This window comes from Alosa alosa, chromosome 3 (assembly GCF_017589495.1).
Source record: "Alosa alosa isolate M-15738 ecotype Scorff River chromosome 3, AALO_Geno_1.1, whole genome shotgun sequence".
NCBI lineage: Eukaryota > Metazoa > Chordata > Actinopteri > Clupeiformes > Clupeidae > Alosa > Alosa alosa.
The window spans coordinates 25,819,490-25,843,384 of record NC_063191.1 but is presented as its reverse complement, the minus strand read 5'-3'; the positions used below and the strand labels follow the sequence as shown (position 1 = coordinate 25,843,384).

Sequence of the window (23,895 nt, the reverse complement as noted above, 5' to 3'; positions counted from 1 at the left end):
AGCAGCTCATGTTGGGGAGGTGGAGAGATAGCTTCTCTTCGGTAGGCCGATAGCCTACTTATTATTTTGAATGGCTGCTTTAGAAGGAAGAGTTCAAATAAACATGATACAAGTGTATTGAAAAGAAAACCACTCCGAGTTCAAACCCATGCCTATTACGTTTGACATATCTGCAGTTTGCAGAGGTGATTTGTCTTGCACTAGACTTGCCCGCTTATGCTATAATTAATTTAAACGTGGGCAATGTAGTAGCCTTTGTCTAATATGGGCGATTTCGAGACTGCATAATTTTGAATCTGCACATGATTCGATCTTTAGAAGACATTGGCTATCTCTCGTTCAGCCATCAATAATGCATCGCAGTATAGGCTATTATTGCGTTTGTTGAAAAAATGATCATTAGCTTATTTCTGTGAACAGTCTTCTATCCCAAGTTAAACATGGCAAGGTAGCAAAGCTGAAAGTATTCTTGTTGTGTGTAAGGCGATACGTGATTGAAGGTGTATTCTTTTGCGCGTCTTCCAATCGTATGAATATGCGAGTTCAGTTCCTGCAAGGTAGGTATAATTTTTTGCGTAGGCTTAAGTTGTCGTTTCATCAGTGGAAACCAGATTTAGTTATGTTTTTTGTGTGTAGCCTAGTTATGAACACAAATAAAGGGAACATTTTCGTATTACACTCAGATTTCTTTACTGAAAAGTAGCAGCCTATCCAAAGTTATGCAAAGGTTGTTATGCAAAGTTAGGCCTATGTGTGTTAACGTTTCACACGGTCAGGATATCGGATGTCACTTCTACAAGTATCCCAGGCTTATCTTTGAACCTTTTTGAGCTCTTTTAGTTATTTAGTTACTTAAGCTACTCGCAAAGAAGCATTATAGCATTCGCATAACTGGCGTATTGTCATACCGAATGGCCACTAGAAATGTCAAAATTGACCGAGGTTGACCGAGGTCCTCCGAAGTCCTCATTGTGACATGGCAAAAGGGGGCGGGGCATCGGTCAATTGGGGCAGGTGTGCAGCAAGTATGTAGAGGAGGCTTACTGTAGCAAGCAGGGGGGGCAGTGTGCTGTAAGTATGTTGGAGAAGCTTCCTGATGAAATAATGTGCTGTGTATGTAGGGGAGAGGGGGGCGAGTCACTGCAAGTATGGTGAAGGGACTTACTATTGCAAGCAGAGTACTGTATGTATGATGTATGTGAGTGATGACAGTGAAGATGTGTGTGTGGGCAGCAGGGGAGTGGAGCAGTGACTGTGTGTGTGTGGGTAGGTGGGGGCAGTGTGCTGTAAGTATGTAGAGGAGGCTTACTGTAGCAAGCAATGTGCTGTATGTATGTGAGGTGATGACAGTGATGATGTAAGTGTGTGTGTGTTGGGGATGGGGGTGGGGGATGGGGAGTTAGAAAGGCTAGGCAATCAAGGACATGGGTAGATAAATGGAGGAGAAATCACAAATAATAGAAAGTCAGATATGTGTGTGTGTGTGTGTTTTGACGTGTGATGAAATAAGAAAATAAATAAAAGGTCTGTAGCATAGGGAGAGGGAGGTAAAAGTGCTAAAAGTCATGTATGTGTGTGTGTGTGTGTGTGTGTGTGTGTGTGTGGGGGTCATGAGTGCTGAGGAGTGAATGAGTGCAAAGTCAGTATAGTGCGAGTTCAGAGTTCGGATGGCCTGGGGATAAAAACTTCTCCTGAGTCTCTCAGTTCTGGCTTTGTAACTACATAGGCGTCTTCTAGATTTCAGCGGTAGGAATAATCCATTGTTAGGATGAGAAGAGTCCTTCAGAATCTTTTGGGCTCTTAGGAGTACTCTTCTGAAATAGATATCTTGTAGAGCAGGGAGTTGAGTTCTTATAGTACGTTCAGCTGAGCGCACTACTCTCTGCAGAGTACTACAATCTCTAACTGTGGAGTTCCCATACCAGGTGATGATGCTACCAGTTAGAACACTCTCAACCGCTGAAGTGTAGAAGGCCTTCATGATGGATGTAGAAACTTTGAATTTCCTTAGCTGACGAAGGAAAGGGCAAGGCAAGGTAGCAAAGCTGAAAGTATTCTTGTTGTGTGTAAGGCGATACGTGATTGAAGGTGTATTCATCATTGTCATTCAGAGTCATTGTCTGGACTTCTTCAGAACATATTGAGTGTTAACAGTCCATGTTAAGTCTTCAGTAAAGTGGACACCAAGGTATTTAAAACTTGTGACTCTCTCTACAGGTTGCCCGCTGATCATTAGTGGGGTGTAACTGTAGTTCTGCTGCTGCCTTCTGTAATCCACTACCATTTCCTTGGTTTTATTGACATTCAGGGCCAGATGTACTAACGCTTTTGCGCCCATTTCAGGCGTATTTGTTTCGCAATGTGCGTGTAAAATCATTGCGAGGTATGTACAAACAGGCCGCAATGATGTAAAAGCGCAAACTGCCTGTCGCGGGAGCTGAAAGTGGCAGATTGCGATTGTCATGTCATGCATATGCATTCATGGGAGGATCCAGGGAAAGTGGGAGTTTAAGCGTAAAAGATGGGAGGGGAAGAGTAAAGAGCCTAGTTATGTATTCAGCGGTATGTACAAAGACTGCTCCTGAAAGCATGCGTCTTTCTGCGCCTAAATACTTCCGCCTTGTAAAAGCAGGTGTTAATCCACATTGCAGTTCAATCGTCAATAAGAGAACCTTTCAAAGACAACAGAATCGCTATTTAGAACACCAGTTTTTGTGGTGAAAGTATTTGTACTACCAAAAGCAACCTTAACTTTCATTGGCCTTTTCGCATGTCTTACTTTCACTTTCCGTCATTCACTTAAACTTTCCTGCTTGCTAGATTTGACCAATCTCCCATAGCCTCGTGCACAAGTAGTTTAGAGTAGAACTACTGATCTTAATTATCTCCCTGCTTGTTGACATCTTATCATGTATGGTATTATTTCATGATCGCTAAGCGTTTGATTCTTTTTAATGTTGTCATCAGTTAACTTCATTCAACTGCGCTTTGTAGGGCTGCCATTCAGTTGTGGGCGTTAAGTAATTGCGTTTATGGGCGGAGAAGGGCAGAGAAAGCGCAGTTTACACTAAGGATTGAATGATTGATAAATCTGACGGAAACTTGGGTCTGACAGCGCTCGCAATCTCGCGGTGTGTCCATGGCTGATAATGCTACGTTCGCAAATGTACGTACATCTGGCCCTCAGTGTCAAGCTGTTAGATTGACACCACTGTGCCACCTCATCAACCTGATCCAAGTAGAGCCAAGTAGCATGTCCCGATCCCACCCCATCTCTCTCTCCCACTCCTTCCTGTCTATCTTCACTGTCCTATCCGAATAAAGGCAAAAAGCCCAAAAAATATACTTTAAAATTTAAATAATAATTACATTCAATAAATTATAAATTCACAGTTAAAAATAATTTGTGAAAATTTTATCAAATAGAGCTCACCTACTTTTGCAAATTAATTCTTCATATACCCTTTCATTTAGAGGTTCAATAGCTAGACCACTGATATGATCACTTTAAAAAAAAAAAAAAAAAAAAAAAAAAAAAAAAAATATATATATATATATATATATATATATATTATTCATTTCTATTTTCTGTACTACACCTTAATGGATTTGTGATGTTTTCATAGTCAGGTAATAACCCTAACACATATGTGTGTTTATTTTTATATGAATTATTGAATAATACAATTACATAATTATGTCCTTTTGGCTTATAGATGGACATTGGCCAATGGAATTAACACCAGGCTACTGTGTCACTGTGTGTTGAACAGCTAGGGACAGCTAGCCCAAACAAATGGAAGACCCGACAGTTATAATAAAGGTTTGAATCAATGTGAGGCTGACCAAACAGGGAGAGCTGAATATGTCACATCAAATGGCAGTCATTTCACAACTATATCTCATTAAAGCTAGGGTGGCTTTTGAGTAAGTACTAGAAGTTAGGCCCATAGTACAAAGCAGTACAAAATTATTCAAACTTCCAGTTTGGCTTGGTGTTATTAATCTCCATGCCAACCACTTGATAACACACAAACGGTCCTAATTAGATTAATATTGCACCTTCATTTTTAGGCTTTGGTGACATTCGCTAGGTGGGAGAGCGGTCTGCAGGCTTTACCAAATTGGCTGGACAGTGCAACAGAATGTGCATCAATCAGCGTCAGCAGCAGGGAAGTCGAGCGGGTGTTTTCTCTGGTCAAACCCCGTAAAGCGGCTGGCCCGGACAACCTGCTGAGTATAGTTCTCAGGACATGTCACAAACAACTCAGCCATGTTTTCTCTGACTTGTTCCAAAGGTCATTGGATACACATACGGTACCCAAAATTTGGAAAACGGCTGAAATTCTGCCACTGCCAAAAAAATTCAAACCCAAACGATTTTAGGCCAATGGCTCTTACCTCTATAGCAATCAAGTGTTTGGAGCGGATCATTCTGACCCACTTAAAAAAACAAACAGTAACTCAAATGGACACACTCCAGTTCGCATATAGACAGAAAAGAGGTGTGGAAGATGCAATCACTACTATGCTAAATGGAAAATACAAACACTTGGAACTACCTTCATCATATGTACGAATCTTGTTTACTGATGATCATCTTTTAACACTATCCAATCACACATTTTAATTGAGAAGTTGAGAACAATGGGAGTTAACCATTCTCTTCTGAAATGGAAGAGTCATTACTATAAATAGGGGTGTTCCCCAAGGGAGTGTCCTATCGCCCCTATTATATATACTGTACACTAATGACTGTGTGAGCCACACCCCTGTTCTTTTAATAAGTTTGCGGATGATACTGGCTGCCATAGTGGGTTTCTTAACAGGTGATGAGACAGGCTACAGACAGGAAATAGACCAGTTTTATGAATGGTGCAATGTAAATTCCTTGATTTTAAATATTCTGAAAACAAAAGAAATGGTAATTAATTTTAGGAAAAGGCCCCCACTTAAATCAGTCTCTGTACAAGGGAGTGATATTGACATGGTAGAAGAATATAAGTACTTAGGTACTGACAATAAGCTCACATGGAAGGCAAACACTCTAGCAAGATACACAAAGGCACAACAAAGATTTTATTTCTTAAGAAAATTGTGTAGCTTTAAGGCTGATACAGTGATTTTGAGGCTGTTTTATTGAACTTTTATACAGAGCGTTGTGACCTTTGCAATTCAGTGTTGGGGGGGGGGGTGGTCTTTCTGTTCAAAACAGGAATATGATGGATAGAATTACAAAACTAGGCAGGAAAATAAGTGGATCAGAAATGAAAAGTATCATGCGAATACACCATTAATTTGGCTGTGAAAATACTAGATGATCCATCCCACCCCCTCTTCTCTGAGTACTCTCCTCTCCCCTCAGGAATCCGCTATAGAATGCCACATGTAAAAACTAACAGAGCTATTACATCTTTTGTGCCAAGGAGCATCCAGTTGCTAAATAGGTTGAATTCAGACAGGTTGACACCATCCTAAAGCATGCATACACACTTTTTTAATATATATTGTATGTTTTTTGGATTGGTTTGTCATTCTATGTATCAATGTGTGAGTCTTGTCTAGTGTTGTCTAGCTCTATGTAACTTATGGCTCCTAAATGCAAGACAAATTCCCCCTTGGGGCAATAAAGGTTTCATTCATTCAATTCCAGGTAAATCATATAAACCTCTGGTAAACCCTGATAAACCCTTATGACAGGGGTCTCAAACTCAAATGAGCTGGGGGCCAATTCTGCCAACGTCATCTGATTGGAGGGCCGGCTATTTCTGAAAATGCAATGTTCTTTTTTTCAAATACCATACAAAACTGCAAACAGAAAGTGCAAGTGTTTTTATCTAGTTTTAGACACCTGTGCTAGCAACCTTAGCTTATAAATAAAATAATGATAAAATAAATATTTATACAAATTATAAAATAAATGAAAAACATAAAAACAGGTATGTGTGTGTGTTTCACACCAAATAAAAATATTTCCTCTCATAACTTTTTGTTATAACCTGGCAAACTAGGCATCAGGGTTAAGAAAGCCATTGCCAACACCATTGGATTTTTATATCAAAATGTCAAAAGGCCATGGCTTGAAAGTGGTCAGAGATAAAGTCCTACTGTAAATGTAAAAATCTTTGAGTAAAACAAAAGTTTATGAAGGGGGTAAATTTACCCATCTAATTTGTCACTGGATGGCAAGCACTTCAAATGATGCACCTTTCAGTAAATACTGGATGAACATATTTAAGCAGGTTTACTTTCCTTTTTTCATATTACCCACATAACAAATTAACAGGACAACACCTAAGATGTATACCAACACCTAAGATGTTGTGGTTTAGTAATAGATTACTACAATATAGGCCTACAATAAAGTATTCTGGTCGCGGGTAATCTGCAGTACCCAGAAGTTCGCATCATATTGCGGGTGACTTTGTAGTTCTTTAGAACCCTATTTCTACTAGCCCTGCTGTCTGTACGTGTGTGCTGTCATCACGATTACCACTGCAACCTCCAAGCTATGTTGGGCAGAGGGTCGAAACAAGCATGGTATGCTTAGTGGACACCGTTGTATACACGCACCTCCATTCACAGCCTTTGACCGACTATCACTGTCATAGGCGATCGATCATAATCTCCAAAAGGATATTCTCCTTCAGAATTAGAATAGGTGAATAACATATCTTACGTAAGACTTCATCACACGTGAACGTTTTTCAACATTTGGTGTAGGCCTATTTCTGCTTAATTTCTGCTTCAATTTCTGCAACACTATGGCCTGCATCGCTTCCGCGTCATTACATATGCACGTCTTTGTGTTTCTCGCGTGTAATACAAGTATTTCCTGAAAACTTTGCGCAGCGATTTTGGGTTTGAATCAAGCTCTGGATGTCTTGCACATAGTGGAGCAGAGTAGGCCTACAAATGAGATTTGTCACCGTACCTGGATCTATCGTCTATTTTAATCAGTATCGTTGTTTGTCGCAATTAATAGCCTCAAGGGCCGGATTACATTATTATTTTGTCATACGTCGCGGGCCGGAATTGGGCAGGACGCGGGCCGGGTGTTTGAGACCCCTGCCTTATGACATATCCATATATCTCTATGTGTGACTGCATGTAACTACACTATGACTCATAATAGTCTAATTTCTGTAAATGTAAATAGGGCCCTATTAGTAAACTTGAGGCTGATTAAAACAAATATCACCAATTATGTTCACTTCCTGTTTTGGTGTGGCATCAAATTGCAAATCAATGAATCCACTATTCCTTGAAAATCTATCACTACATACTGTTCAGTATGTTTCAAAAGAATTACACACATTCCAAAATGTCACTCAAACAAACTATTAGTTTGTGAAAGACGTTGTCATACTAATGCCAAATTAAATGAACTTGTAAAAAAAACTACTTTATTGTTGGGTTTCAATGCAAATCAATTGCCCACCATTACATTCTTGTTTGAGATGAATGGAAAAAAGAAATAAAAATGGACAATACAAAATTGGTGGTCTCTTGGAAGTCAGGAATGAGACTGCAAAACCACTCATCAGTGCAACACATGGGCAGAGAGAGAGAAACTGAAGATAAACAAACCTGATTTGGCAAATTCAGATTATTTGCTGCTTTCCATAGAGTAGAGATTTTGGGTTTCCTGAATGGCTTCCCATGGGAGCAGGTAGAGGAGCACCGTAGTAGCTCCCTACCGCAGGACTGAAAAATAAACAGAGGGATCTTGATGTTAAGGGTTTTGAAGCTGGATCCTTCACATTAAGTCCTAAGGCAGAGACACCAAGACATTTCATCCGTCAACTGCAACAGTGAGAAGGAGATGAACTTGGAGAAAAATAGGAGCATGTATAGTAAAAGATCCATGTTCTGTATATTTTGTTAATATCCAGTTCTGTGTGGCATTGCCCATATTTACTCACAGGTCTATTAGTTCTCTATTAGTTCACAGACGAACACCATTATTGTGTAAATAAGGCATTTAGGAAGGGTATTTAAACATTTTCTAATGAGAGCGATTGCGAGCTAAATATTTTTTTATATATTGCGAGCTATTTAATTTTATGCTTTTCTCTTTACGATTTTTCTTAATAGTTGCTGCTCTCTTGCTAGTTGCTAGTTTCTATTTGCAAATTAATCAATTAATTGAATTTATACACGTAGGAGAATGAGAATGAGAATTGTTTTTCAAAAAGAAGCGGGCAGGAGGCATGATTTTTAATAACGCACACCTGCAGCTTCCTGCACACTCGCTAGTCTGTTCCATTGTTTGTTTTACAAATGCTAAGAAGAAGCGTTGCCTCGTCTTGGAAGGATTTGACTCGGCAGGGCTTCTTCTACCAAGCACGAATCCTTGACTTTGAGAAACAGCTAACCTCTGCACAACATCTCTGTTTCAGAGTGACAGCTGCCCTTAAGAGTGCCTAATTTTAGTGAAAGAAAATTATTAATAAAATGTATTAATAAAAACATGCACTTTTTAAATGTTTTAAATGTTGCTTCTGATAAAAAAGTATCTTTAATCATTTAACTTTTAACATTTATAACTAACATAACTAGTGAGAAGTCATTAGGGGTCATAAATGTTATATAATGATGTGTTAATAAAACTGAAGAGGATAACTGTGCATCATAATTAGCATTAATAATCCCTCATAAAATGTACAATTGAAAACATTGTAATAATAAATCTAATACAACTGGTTGTCAATTGTGTGCCCAATGTCTCAAGAATGACTGTTGGGCCTTCTTAGGGTTAAGGTCATATCATAAGTGAAAAATGCTAATAGCTTGATATCTTAACATCAGTAGCCTATTCATATCATAGTTGAAGTTCCAATGCATAGCTTCGAAATGCTTTTTCATTAAACATAAAGGGTTGTGACTTATTCAAAGCGTTTATTTATTTTTTGTTGTACTGTTTTAGATGTTATGTTTTTATATATGTATTTATTATTTTATCTCTTTTTACATGTGCTACTTATATATAAAACTGTTGTGCTTCATCACTTCCATTGTTTTTTAGTCTCAATGTAGGCCAATTCAAAAATGAATAAAAAATTGACAAAATCGACAATAATACACAGCTCACCATTAACAGGCTAAAAGTAGTTTATGAGACCAAACAAACTAAGGAATACATAAAGGTTCTTGAGTTTCTTTCTCCGAAAATTTTGAGAACACATACTATTCCTTAACACAAAGTTTAGACAAAATTGTACACGTCATGTGGTTGAAGTGTCTGCAAAATATCTGTAGTCCCTAACTAAAGATCAGGTAAAGACTGAGACTTGAGAGACTAAAGTTAACAGTTGAGCCGGTTATATTCTTGAGTTTTTTTTTTTTTTTGCTTTGTTTGCTTTACTGTCACTGTTATATTACTTTTAAATAAGCATGCAACTCTAAATCACTGGACATTAACAGAGTACAGTCTCATATGGACAACATAGTTGAGGTAGAATGTTTGCCCTGGTTTTCTACAGCCTCCTCTTAAAGCTGACAAAGATTACAAAACACACTTTGCAGCAAACTCATCGCTTTATTTGCCAGTAAGTGAGGCACACAAGCAACTTTTTGAAACCCAGTGTTAGATGACCATGGCGCTCTAGAATTCAGTGACCCTGCGGAAAGAACCCACGGAGGGGGAGGTGGCACCCCAGTCTGAGTAGTTGCGGTACTCCCCTTTCTCCAGGAAGTACTGGCGCCCCCTGTAGTTGGGCTGCTCATAGAAGGCCCAGGCACCGTCCATCACCATGCAAGAGTTGAACTCACGGAACTTGAAGGCTTCATGGACAGAGGGACAGTCCTCACAATATTCCGCCATCTGTCCTCCAAATTCTGGGCTCTCATAAATCCTTATTTTATAGTTATTTCCATACACCTTTAAAAACAGCACAGACACATTCAGAATTGGGTAAGGCATGAAATTCCACCATTATGTAACTTGGGAGCTTAACATAACTCTTCGTAGTGGCGCTTTTTATTGAGGGTTTTCTTGGCTGTTTTCCTGACTTCCTTCATCATAATGTGCACGGGCACACTGCTGCCAAAAAAATGAGCCTTTTATCTCCCCTTATTGTCTGTTGGATTTTCGATGCATAATGCCTGGTTGGTGCTCTCTCTGGCATGCCATTCAACCAGTGCACTGCCCTACATCAGAAGTTTGCCTGACACTCTTTAATGTCCAATTTCTCAAAAAGTCAAATTGGACAATAAGTAACAAGTTAACTTATTGATGCCACAGAGTTAATATTGGATCTCATGAGTGTCTAGTCATGTGTTGCTATGCTAGGTGAGGCATACATAATAAGTCTCTTTCTACAGACTGACTACAGACTAATATGATCCCCATTTCCCTCTACATACAACTGCCATAATTGTGCAATAACAGATTCATTATCACCAATGATCTTACATTTGTTATACACCGACAAGATTTGATGCTGTCGCTGAAACCCATCCATTGCTGGTGGTCAGGGTACTCTCCTGGGCTCAGGATGTACTGGTAGCCCTTGTAGTGTGGGCGCTCGTAGAGGACCCAGCAGCCACTCTCCACCCTGATGGAGTTGCAGCGGCCGAAGTAGCAGTGTAGGTCTGGGCAGTCACTGCTGCACTCATAACAGTGACCTTGGAAATTCTTCTCCTCATAGAACTCGATCTGAAACGAAGAGGCAAAGCACTGGTGAGCTTTCAGCTTCAAATGTGCCTGTATCAAGTTTTCCTATTAGTCTCTTTTGCCTGTTAATCTAGCGGAGTTTGTTTGCTCATAACCGCTTTTATGCAAGCTGTAGTTTCAAAGAAAGTGTAAGATGAAAGTAGATATCAGAGTAAGACTTACCTTCCCCATTGTAAACTACTGAATTGCTCACCTCCCACTCAGTTGCAGCACACTCGAGGTTTATATCGAAAAGCAGAATGTGCCGACGAGGGAAAGCCTTTGTTAAGTAAATAACCTTCATTTGCATATCAGCAAAATGGTTGGTTTGATTTGTCACAATGTAATGACTATCAAACAATTGCCTCAGGGGATGTGATGTGATAATACCTTGCAGAGGCTAACCCAGTCAGTCTGGCTGTGTTCATTTTCTGTTTCTGTATGGCATGTTCAGTAGCTCATATAATATTGACTCTTTATATGCCAACTTCTGCACAGTGTTGCGCGGAATCATTTCTGTAACAAATCATCAAGTCGTGGTACCTTTCAAAAGTGTAGGCAAGTAATTTCTGCATCTTCATTTCCTACAACTGGTACATTTCACTGTACAAGGAAATCATGTGGTCATTATCTGCATGAAATTATGCATAGATGATTCTATTCATGGTAACAACACGCAGAACTGGATAGAAATTAACACATATTCTTTCATGCTTGCAACATAGGTCATTCTTGGATGCTTGGAAATGAGAGACTCTATTATATTTATTATGATACTAGCATCACTTAAGATGGATGGACTATTACAATACTGTATATAAAACATTGTTATAGTTTTTTCTTGTACAGTAAGTATATATAAGCATGTACAAATATGTAATATACTTCCCAAGTCTTCTGAAAGCTGTGTTCAGTTTAATAATTAGGTTTGGTCTGCACTACCTGAAGTAATTAAGATGTGTGCCAACAATGCTTCAAACAAAACGATACTACCAAGATCTGCGCAACTACCTGTGACTACATGAACTAAAAGAGTTTTGGAATTGAATGTTTCTTTCATATTACAAGAAGTGCTCTCAAGACTGTGTGCTTCTCCAGAAAGGCATACCAGTTAAATGGCCACAGGCAGCAGGTCATTCATCTAAGAAGTAGCATGTAAGTACTACTACTACTATAGAAAAATATTAATGGAAATGTGCTCTTTCAGCTAAATCAGTCCTCATCACTCTATAACATTGGAATAAATCAGCCAGGAAAATCTCTTATCAGATTTGTTTTTCCAGGCTATGAAAGCTAGAGGTATCTGCCTTGGCATATTCAACAACTTCCCTTACATGTGATATTTAATGTGACATCTCTGTTGTTGTTAAAAGATACTTCAGCAATCTCTATGTGATTTTTTCCCAAGAGCAGACAAGCCTTCTCTTTCCCAGTGCTAATGTGTTGAAGTAAGGAACTATAAAACAATTCATGGCTGTTACACAAGTAAGAAAACTGTTGAAATCCTTGAAATATTGATTAAGACTAGTGATGGAAGGCCAGGATTGTTGTCATCTACACCCTTTACTACTTCCCATTAACAGAGCATTAAAGGGATTTATCCTTGGTGAAAGTGGAAGAACCCTACACCTCTCCAAAGCACTTAAAGTATTATTAAATAGCATGGGGTAGGTGTTGTAGGTAAGGACAGAGGATGCTTTTAGAGTCTATTAAACTATAGAATGTTTGGGACCCGACAATAATTTGGTCATCAATTGACATTTTACTGTCTGGAAGAAATGTAAAAATGTTAGCTTTGCTTAAAGATGAAATTGAAAGTAATATGTAAGCATCTTATTTTTGTGTGTGTGGTGGTAGTGGGTTAGCCATTTTTATTGTCAAAAGAGGGTGAATGTTTTGGGATGATCTACTGAAAGGAGTGTGTTAGATATTGGTATCGGTCTGCCAGTAAGTTCTAGGAGATCATTTAGCTGATGACAAGGAGGACATTACTTCACTTAAAACTACGACAGCATCATTACTATTCAAGATAATTGAAAATGTTTTTCTTTTTATGATTTTATTAGAGAATTATGCACTGTTTAGTAAGTTATGCACACACAGTTGTATGTAACTGGATGTGGCAGAGGCTTATTTTTCATGAGTCAAATAAGTAAATATTTTTTTAATACTGTACTGCGGATCACTTTATTACTATTATTATTACTATTATACACTATCGTTTGCTCACAGATTGATGATGTGGTCTTTACAACTCTGTGCCTCCAGTGGTGCCATCTGCGCTCTGGGAAATAGATTCACACCAAGATTATTCTGCATCTGTTTCATTGTCCACACATCACCCTGCCTTTTCTCCTGGATTATCCCTCCAACTAGTAAACCAAACCATTCATGGCAGACAACAGACAGAGACCCCTGCGCTACATTACACTGCCATCTGTTAAAGCCATCTAATATGAAAAGAATATAGACATGTATATCAATTTTATCTACATGCAGAAGAGGTCTTCATCCCATTGTGATGTCATGCCAGCCATCAGGATGCTGCAAGAAATCCTGCACCACTGGATGAACTCTCTGTATAAGACGTTGTGGTTTCTCTTGTAACTGTCATAAAAGGTGACTACCTTGTCAGTACTGTAGTTATACAAAGTAAAGTGATTGTATTATGTAACACCATTGGAAAATTAAAGCTAGCCTACCATTTTCCAGCTGTTTTAGAGCCATATAATACATTAGTGCTTAAATGGGCTATGTGTTTTTTTTACATCACAAATGACCTAGAAATAATAACAGAAAAAAACAGAATGTGAAGGAATAACCAATCTGACATCAAAATGGCTAATGTCAAAAACTCCTATGCTCTCTGTTGCCCAGACATTGTTTAAAATTAGCATGCAAACCAGCTAGCTTGGGAACCTAGTCTTGCAATACAACCCTGTACCTCCAGTGGTGCTACACTGAATACAATGCATTCAAGAGTCAATGTAAGTCAATGCATTTAAGAAAACTTACCTCCAACAGAATTCTACACATAGCCACTTCAAAGTATCAACCATATGTTTTCTTCCATAACATTAATATTATATTAATATCACGCTTTGTCTATATAAAATGTGTTTAATGAGTTTTTATATCTCCATACTCCAATGGCAGAGGCAGACCCATTAAGCCCACCAACTGTTGTTAACAACAACATGATTTACCGGATGAAAGAAAATGCATACTGATGGTTGTATCCTACTACATTGTATACTACTACTTTATCCTACAACAAAAACAAACAACTTTAAGTAAGGGATAATGGACGACACGGCGGTCTGTTCACAGAAATGAATGCACGCTCAAGGTTGTAAAATGGCCCCGACGCGAAGCGGATTATGAGACCTCGTAAGTGCATTAATTTCTGTGTACAGACCACCGTGGAGTCCATTATCCATCTTATTCCACTGTTGCCACTTGCGTTGTGTTCATTTCCTGTTACAATTTAAATGTTTTAATCGCGAAAACTGTCTTGTTTGTAGAACTAATTTATTCCGACACATATCAACTAATTTCTCAACTTGCAGGACAAACTGCCGTTACTAGTTCTAAATGGATGGTTGCTACGGCCAAAAGCCAGTCGTTAGTTCTATCTCTCCCGTTGTCAAGCGGGCGTATCCAAAGATTCTGATGAACAGTGGAATAAGTAACCTTATTCCACTGCTTGGTTGAATTTCCCATTGTCCTACGTAATTTAGAAAGACCATTAACAGTATGTTATTTGCACACCTATGAAGTAGATCCATTTTTTTGGCCGTATTCGCCGAACTCGTTGTGAAGTTTAAATGAACTGTCACGTTGCATCCGAGCTGTAAAATGCAGACGTTCAGAACATAACAACATTGTAGCATATGACGGAGGTGGCTTTTAGCTAGATGGATGACAGCAGGCTAAGTAAAATAGCGATGTTTCAAAGCTAAAGTTCATCAGAATCTTGGGATACGCCCGCTTGACAACAGATAGAACTAACGACTGGCCTTTGGCCGTAGCAACTATCCATTTAGAACTAGTAACGGCAGTTTGTCCTGCAAGTTGAGAAATTAGTTGATATGTGACGGAAAGAAAGTAGTTCTACAGACAAGACAGTTTTAGCGATTAAAACGTTTCAATTGTAACAGGAAATGAACACAACGCAAGTGGCAACAGTGGAATAAGCGGAATAATAATGGACTCCACGGTTGTCTGTTCACAGAAATTAATGCACTACGAGGTTTAAACGGCTTCGCGTCGGGGCCGTTTTACAACCTCGACCGTGCATTACTTCTGTGAACAGACCACCGTGTCGTCCATTATCCCTTACCTATCTCTACAGTCACCTTGGAGGTCTTCAGTATAATTCTCCTCATTGCAGGTGACCCCATCCCATAAATAGCTCTGCAGTGATGGAGCACTGATTTTCCATCTCTCTGACACATCTTTGCAGTCAATTGCATTAAAAAGATTCAAGAGACTTAAGGGCTTATTTTCTCCCCAATGCACAAAGAAGTGATTTGCACCCATCACACATGCACATTTTTTTGTCACAGGCAAAACAAAATCATCACACACATCAAAAAAGTCAAGAATGTATATTTGTAATTCAATATAAAGTGTTTGTTTGTATAACATAAATTGAGACCCAGTTTCTCCTCAAATGTTTACAGGGTTATGGCAAAATAGTAGTACAAAAACTGTCAAATACAGTTTTTTTTTCTTAGCAACACTTTAGTTTAGGGAAGACATGATCTGCCATTAATACCTAACTATTGTATTATTGCTTAATAAGGTCTCTGTTAGGCATAATTACACATTTTAATATATATTATTCTTACTGAAAAGGTAATTTGCTCTTTGTAAACCCTTAATAAGCAACTAGTTGGCCTTGATTTAAGGTATGGATCAAAATATTTTTTTATAGCCTTCTAATACATTGACTTAATGTGTTACTACTCTGTCATGATAAATCACATATTCAGACAGTGTATTAGTCTCAAACGTTTTTTCTGTCATTCCCCACATTGGAGCACATTCAAGCCCCACCTGACCCCATCACCCCGGCAAAATGGCAACATTAAAATATTATTTTTGCATTTTAGTTCCATGCTACATTTCCCGTCTAGGTCCGCTGGATCTGATGTTTTAATTCAAAGGTCTGTTTATGACCCCTATGTTTGTGTGTGTCTATTTTGTTTTGAATATATGATATTCCTTATCAAAAAAAGAAAAGCATTATTAAAGTTAGGCACAAAAAAAACAAATTTTCTCCTGTTCATCACACTTCACCTGTCATGTTTTTATTCCCCACTAGTGGGGCCTGCCCCACACTTTGAGAACCACTGCCTTAGATCAAGACCAACTAGTTGCTTATTGAGGATTTATCAAGAATAAATGACCTATTGAATATGAAATTGTTCCACAAAGACCTAATAAATATACAATGATACATAATAATACAGACCTTGTCAAGCACTGATACACATATTGTTATGTATGAATGGCTAATGTGTGTTCCCTAAAACAAAGTGTTACCAATTTCTTTCATTTTCTCAAATTCTCTATTTGCTTGTATATTTTCAGAAAGCACCACAGTAGTATTTACTGAATGACATGGCAATACATTCATGTGCCTCTCACTCTTGTTGTGGGCTCAAATTGAAATTTTGCTTTTGCTGTGATTTTGCTTGTTCATCAGGTTTCAGGACATTTGCATGACAAAACCTGCTGGGAACCGTATGAGGTATAAAAGCCTCCTGTAAACCTGGACAGGCAAGTTGGATGGATCCACAGGTCGACAGCCCTTCAAACATGGGAAAGGTACAGTATGTTCCATACAAGATCCATTTGGATAAACTAGAAACATTTTATTTTGGCTTTTAACTATATTACAACTGATAATTTCCATAATTTTGTATTTTGTTCCATAGATCATCTTTTACGAGGACAGGAACTTCCAGGGGCGCTCCTATGAGTGCATGAATGACTGCCCTGACATGTCTTCCTACCTCAGCCGCTGCCATTCCTGCAGGGTGGAGAGCGGCTGCTTCATGGTCTACGACCGTCCCAACTTCATGGGTAACCAGTTCTACATGAGGAGGGGCGAGTACTCTGACTACACACGCATGGGCATGAGTGATTCCATCCGCTCCTGCAGAATGATCCCCATGGTAATTCATGTTTGATATAAATGTTTGTTAGCTTATTTCACCATATTTATCACTTTCAACGCCTAGATATACTCATGTATTTTTTTAGGGTATTCTAAGTAAAACGGGTAATTCTTTTAATTACAGCACAGAGGACAGTTCAGAATGAGGATCTACGAGAGGGAGAACTTCGGTGGTCAGATGATGGAGCTGATGGACGACTGTGATTCCATCATGGACCGTTACCGTATGTCTGACTGCCAGTCCTGCAATGTTATGGATGGCCACTGGCTCATGTATGAGCAGCCCCACTTCAGAGGCAGAATGATGTACATGAGGCCTGGCGAGTACAGAAGCTTCAGGGAGATGGGAATGAGCAACATGAGGTTCATGAGCATGAGGCGCATCACTGACATGTGTCAGTGACATGTAATTTGTCATTCTGTAAGACAAACTCACCTCTGGATTCACTGACAAATCATTTAACTGTGTTATAAATGATTGTCTTTGGATTTTTCATAAAACATTCAAGTAAAATTCTCAAATAAAGAATTTTTTCATTTATAATAACAAAATGTCTGGTTAAATGGGTACAAATGCATAGTTTCGGGTATTGTTCTACATTCAACACAGCAAATCACTGTCAAAACATTTCACACTCATCTCATGATTATTTTTATCACACTTTGCTTTCCTCTACCTCATTATCTCTAGAGTACATTCTGGTCCCTGCAGCAAGAGAGTAGAGTATAGCAACACAATAACACCACAACCAAAGTGAAACTGCTGTCAGTTTCAGTGCTGTCAGCATTATTGAAGTCAGTCATTACAATTTCTCCCCAATGCACAAAGAAGAGATTTGCACCCAGCACACGTGGATCACCACACACATCAAAAAAGAATGTGTCTAATGTTATATAATGTACTTTAATATAAACTAGTGTAATGCCAGTGCCATTAATTGCAGTTCCAAGTTCAATGTCCATGTCCTATCAATGTAAAATTCCATCACTATTCTAGTACTTTACTGGTAATTCTAGTACATCATTGGTAATTCTAGTACCTAACTGTTAATAGGCCACATCTCAGAGACAGGAGAAATACAGAATTAATAACAAAAATCATGAGCTTTTAACAATAACAATAGCACCTTTTATACACAGAATGCAGCTCAAAGTGCTTTACATTTGGATCATTTAACACAATAAAAGATAAAAAAAATAATAATATTAGTATTAACAATTACTTAAAATGTGTTAAAATTATTAGATTATTCAAATTATTCAAATATTTTTTTTTTTGTAATATCTGGGACAAACTATCAGTAAAACTACAGGTTTCTACACATTTTTAAAAATTCCATACTTTTTCCCTACTCAATTTTTGAGACTGTGTGGTAGATTTTACTGACTTTTTTTTGGCAATTTTTTGGCAAATTGCTAAATTTTTTGAGGCAAAATCTATTTGCTAACTTACAGTAATACTACGAAGAAGATCCTGAGAACAAACATTAGTAGGTCAGCTCAGTGCTGTACACACCACACAATAGCTTCAGTCCTTGCATGAGCTTTGCTCCTTGACTGATGGAACGAATTTGCCCGTCATTCAAATTAGGGATCTAAATGTTTCTTATTTAAACAAATCATTTTAAAATTGTGTTATACATGCTACGTTGCACACATTTTGCCATTTGGGATCAGTACCCAACCTGGCTTTGCATTGAGTATTAACTTACAGCCCTCAGAAAACTTGCAATTGAGTAGTACTGTCACGGCCACACCAGGCTCTCCACCGACCTCGTCACTGGCAACTTCATTCCTACTCTGCGCTATTCTCCCCTGAGCCTCTACAGCCTTCTTCTGAACGCTCTTCTTGGAAGTTAAGTTTGACCTTTATTCCCGTATTCCTTTTTGTGTTCCCTGCTGGCAGTGCCTGGTCCTTTGTGTGTTTTTTTTGGACTCTCGCTATTTTGCCACCTTCTGTGCTTTGGACCTCCTGTGCCTCAGTTAGTATTTTATCCTTGAGTTTTCTCTTGCTTGCCTGCCCTTGGAAAATCATTGTTTTTGAGTGAATAAAACTTGTTCCTTCGTGCTAACTGACTGCCATTAAAGTCAATGACATCAAGCTTGCTCTGGTCTCATACATGAGTGAACATTTTATCAATTTTATGTGTTAGAAAACAAAGTACTGTAGGTGCAGTGGTCTGAAAACCCAAATATTTTTTTATATAACTCTTTTCCTTGTTCCATACTTTCCAGACATGGAAAATACTAAAATCAAATCAATACTGCATAAGAACCCTGATTGTTACAATTTACTGACAATTGTGGACGTTCAGAAGGCTACTTCCAATCAGGGGTTACTTGCAGCATATGGAAATAAAGTCATATGTACAGTGCAACCGGAACGTTTTCAGACCCTTTCAAGTTTTCAACATTTTGTTATCATATCAAAATGGATTATTTTTTTTTTCTCATCAATCTACACACAATTAGGGATGTAACGGTATGAAAATTTAACCTCAATGTTATATTGACCAAAATCATCATGGTTTTCGGTATTATCACAGTACACAAGCTGAAATAGTTTCAAAATAGTTTCAAAATGTGTCCCATTCACTTTTTCATGTTTAATTGGCCATGTGCTTATAGCTTAACTTACCCTACCATGACTTGGCGTTTGCTATTTCTGTTATTTGGATCCAATGAGTGAGATCAAAATAAGTGTTCAAAATAAAACTTTTGGCTACTGTGTTCTCCTGATAACTTGAGTGGAATGGATTTCATGTGGACGCGGACATAAAAAGATGCGGAGTGGCTAAATGATACAGTGCACGTTTTGCGGTGAAAATGTTCCGCCTTTTAAAATCAGGAGTAGCCTAATCTGAATCACAGTTAAAACCATCAATTAGACAACAGAATCAGTAGGGTAGCAGTTTTTTTCATTGTACCAGGCCTACTGTATAGCAGGCTCGGATGAAGCTGGGAAGGATTAAACACACGGTTTCAACACCGCGGTAATCAACCGTGATAATTATAATATTTCAAAAGAAAACGGTAATTGTTAATCGTCAAAAACGGTAATTGGTAATCGTCAACATTTTTATCGCGGTTTACCATTATACCGGTAATCGTTACATCCCTACACACAATACTCCACCAAAAAGTAGGTGTTTGGAGTATTTTGTAAATGTATAAAAAATATAAGACTGAAATATTCCATTTACATAAGTATTGAGACTCTTTGTTATGACACTTGCAATTGAGCTCTGGTGCCTCCTACTTCTATCAATGGTCCTTGAGATGCTTCTACAACTTGGAGTCCACCTGTGCCTGAATGAATTCACTGGAATTTATTAGGAGATTTATATCTTATATATATATATATATATATATATATATATATATATATATATATATATATATATATATATAAGTGACATCAAGAGTTCCTTTGAGAGGATGAGAGAAGCATAACAAACATCAGTGCAGCTCAGTCCCTGGTTTCTTCCACACACACCGTTGGGAATTGTGGCCAAATAGTTAAGTCTTCGTTTCATCAGACCAGATGGTTTTACTTCTCATGGTCTGAGAGTTGTTCAGGTGCTTTTTTGGTAACCCCCGGCAAAAAATGGCTTCCATCTGTTCACTCTACCATAAAAGCCTGATTGGTGGAGTGCTGCACTGGTGTTTGTCCTTCTTTACGCTTCTCTCATCCTCTTAAAGGAACTCTGGATTTCATTTATAGTGACCATTGGGTCCTTGGTTACCTGTCTGACCAAGGTCATCTGTCTCGGATTACTCAGTTTGGCTGAGTGGCCAGATCTAGGAAGACTGTTGGTTGTTCCAAACTTTTCTATTTGAGAATGATGGAGGCTACCGTGCTTTTGGCCACTTATAATGCTGCAGAAATGTTCTTGTATCCTTCACCAGATCTGTGTCTTTACACAACCCTGTCTCTCAGGTCTACGGACAATTCTATCAACCCTTGTGGCTTGATTTTAACTCTCACATACATCATCAACTGTGAGACCATATATAAAGGGATGTGTGCCTCTCAGATGCGGCTCGTTCACTTGGGCAGGAGGGGCAGAGCCCTACTAAAGATTCATCCACTAGAAAAGTAGATCCACAAAATATTTTTTTTAAATAAAATGTTGTTTGTTTATTATTGTAATCAGTGGCAAAGTACTCAATCATGTTACATTTTTGTATGATTTGCAAAGAAATTTCGGAAAGATCGCAAAGATCTCGTTGATCATATCCGTAATTGTTGTAGGCCTACTGTAACGTTACATTTCATTTCATAATGGAACTGCAGCTAGCGCGGTTAGTAGAAGTTCGGGTGGGCAGATCATGCCACTGCCCACCCTATACGACGTCAGAACTTACTGTAATATGCCTACTGTAGGCCTACTGTAGTATGCCTACTGTTTTAATCCGCACAAAGTTTGTGAGGTCAGACCTAGGACCTGATCAGCCCGACATTAACATCATATACCAACAAAGGACAAGAGTCAGTCATTTAATCGGACATTTTCACGTTCGTGGTAGGCCTATGTCTGATAAGAAGCTCTGGTTGTCCTGGTTTTCCATGCCTGCTTTTCCAATCTTCTGGCGGACAAGGGGATGTTTGGAGTAGGCTACAGGCTACAGTAGGTGTGTGTGACATAAAACATTTTCCAGAGAAGGCAAAACACATGAGGCTAGCATCTGAGTTGTGCAAATTGGTCATGCTGGGGAAAGCTATTGCAGCACAACTCGATGAGGGCTACAGTGTAAATGCGAAATCGTGTTCAAATGTACTTCCATTCAAAATTAGTTACTGGATTGCATGTTTGATGTAATGCAGGATCATATCATAACTGATTTGATCAAAACTGATCTGATCTGTGCAAGCAGAGGAGACTACAAACGTGTCCATCCACTGCCAATTAGTTGTAGTGTTTAGCTAGGCCTACATCTGCGAACACTGTGCAAGAACGATTTTTGTGTTTTAAATCCATTGATAGACGAATGCATAATCGATCTCAACTGTGCTTTTGGGGCAGCTTGGTATATTTTGTTCACCAGAGACATAGATAAAGTAAGGCTGATTGCACAGCTGATTGGGGGCAGCCGTGGCCTACTGGTTAGCGCTTCGGACTTGTAACCAGAGGGTTGCCGGTTCGAACCCCGACCAGTAGGCACGGCTGAAATGCCTTGAGCAAGGCACCTAACCCTCACTGCTCCCCGAGCGCCGCTGTTGTTGCAGGCAGCTCACTGCGCCGGGATTAGTGTGTGCTTCACCTCACTGTGTGTTTCACTAATTCACGGATTGGGATAAATGCAGAGACCAAATTTCCCTCACGGGATCAAAAGAGTATATATACTTATACTTAGACATTTGATGGGGCTAGTGTCATGAGAGGGGCATCTGGTGGAGTGCGTAAGAAAATGCAAGACGTGTCCCCTAATTGCTATGCACATCAATTGAACCTGGTGATTGAAAAGGCTGCGTCAGCAACATCCTCAGTGCGTGTCTTCTTCTCGGATCTTTATGGTTTCTCTGCTTTTTTCACAAGATCTCCGAAAAGATTTAAAAGCTTATTCTGGAGTGTTTCGAAATAATTGATACAATCTCAGTTAGAGAGGCTAAAGGGTTTTCTCGAATGTTCTTATCCCGAGTTTTTATTCCAGACCTGTTCTACAAGATCATGCCCCGTGTAGATGTGCTCTATGCACAGCTGCAGAAAAGAGCAATTGATGCAGTGGAGGCACACAGGGTTACAGACAAGTTTGTAGCCACTGGCCATTTGTCTGCCGCCATCCTATTTGATAGTTCAAGCTTCCTCAAAATTTCCAAATCATTACTCAAGGAGCTCGTAAAAAAACTGCCCTTTTACGTGTATGTGTCACTTAATATTAATTTCTATACAAACCACGGTGGACACGCAAGCACTTATTCCATGGTATACCCCCCCCATACACACAAAATATTTAGGCTACCTTTTTAATGAATAGCCTACTTTTAATTTACTCTTTAAAGTTGAGCTGGCTCTTAAACACAATAATTTCGTTACTTATAATTTATTTTATGAGTAGGCCTACATGACAATAAACAACTTGAACTTGACTATGAGAGCTGAGTGGTTAAGGCGGCGTGAAGCCTACGCTTGGAGCTCCAGTGGAATTTTGATTTCGCAACGAATTCTCGGTTAATTTGTTTCCCTCTTGAGTTTTTCCCCCAAAGTAGTTCTCCACTGATCTGAGCTAATAAGCTGATTACCGGTACCTACCTTGTAGCTTTTATTTGTCTCGAATCTCAAAATTGTAAACTTCACTTCGTATGTAAGGGATAATGGATGACACGGTGGTCTGTTCACAGAAGTTAATGCACGGTCGAGGTTGTAAAACGGCCTCGACGCGAAGCGGAGGGCCGTTTAAACCTCGTAGTGCATTAATTTCTGTGAACAGACAACCGTGGCGTCCATTATCCCGCTAATTCCACTGTTGCCACTTGCGTTGTGTTAATTTCCTGTTACAATTTAAACGTTTTAATTGCTAAAACGGTCTTGTTTGTAGAGCTAATTTCTTCCAACACGTGAATAACTTTGCTTAACAGAATACTCATAAGAGTGAATTTCTAATGGGTGAGTTACAGGTTTCTTTTTCTTATGGTGTAGGGATAGCATTAGGCAGCTGTTGGAATGGTCTGTGACCAGTTTGTGGGTAGGCTACATTCTGGCTTCTGTGCCATGCTGATAAATGAATATAGCTAGGCTACATATCGCGATTGTGTGCATATTGCAGTGGACTGAGGTGGTGTGACAGTGTTTCAACGTCCTAAATCCTCTAAGAGTATAATTATGAGGGGAATAGTGAAAATAAAAAACAGCTTATCCTAGTCTTACAAACAAAGGCAGATGTGAGGTATCACTTAATAAAAGCCAAATAGCATTATTGACAATCACTGCAGCTGCAAACAGTCGGTGGACTGCCATTTGCGTGACAGTGTTTCGACGTTGTAAATCCTTTTGTTATAAGAGGCAATACAAAATATCCCACATTGACCAACTATTCATTCAGACATTGC

General features: G+C 38.9%; 2 protein-coding genes across 9 annotated transcripts in view; one reads left to right on the top strand and one right to left on the bottom strand.

Moving 5' to 3' along the window:
• LOC125292710 (gamma-crystallin M2-like) overlaps window positions 1–23,895 on the bottom strand; it is a 238,608-nt gene that overhangs the window by 5,879 nt on the left and 208,834 nt on the right. For 6 of the 8 annotated variants that reach the window (XM_048240143.1, XM_048240141.1, XM_048240142.1 and 3 more), the window contains 2 exons: window positions 10,418–10,660; window positions 9,534–9,883 (listed from right to left, as the gene is read on the bottom strand). In XM_048240143.1, the coding sequence (XP_048096100.1) occupies window positions 9,608–9,883; window positions 10,418–10,660 (519 nt within the window). In that variant the 3' untranslated portion in view covers window positions 9,534–9,607. Of the gene's footprint in view, window positions 1–7,590; window positions 7,708–9,533; window positions 9,884–10,417; window positions 10,661–10,840; window positions 12,702–12,887; window positions 13,191–23,895 lie in introns of those variants that run through there. The other 2 variants (XR_007193256.1, XM_048240140.1) reach the window with 2 other exon arrangements.
• Window positions 16,393–17,396, top strand: LOC125292696 (gamma-crystallin M3-like). Its single transcript, XM_048240124.1, has 3 exons — window positions 16,393–16,492; window positions 16,603–16,842; window positions 16,969–17,396. Exons 1-3 carry the CDS (start codon window positions 16,454–16,456, stop codon window positions 17,245–17,247), a joined length of 558 nt encoding a protein of 185 aa, XP_048096081.1. The 5' UTR covers window positions 16,393–16,453; the 3' UTR covers window positions 17,248–17,396.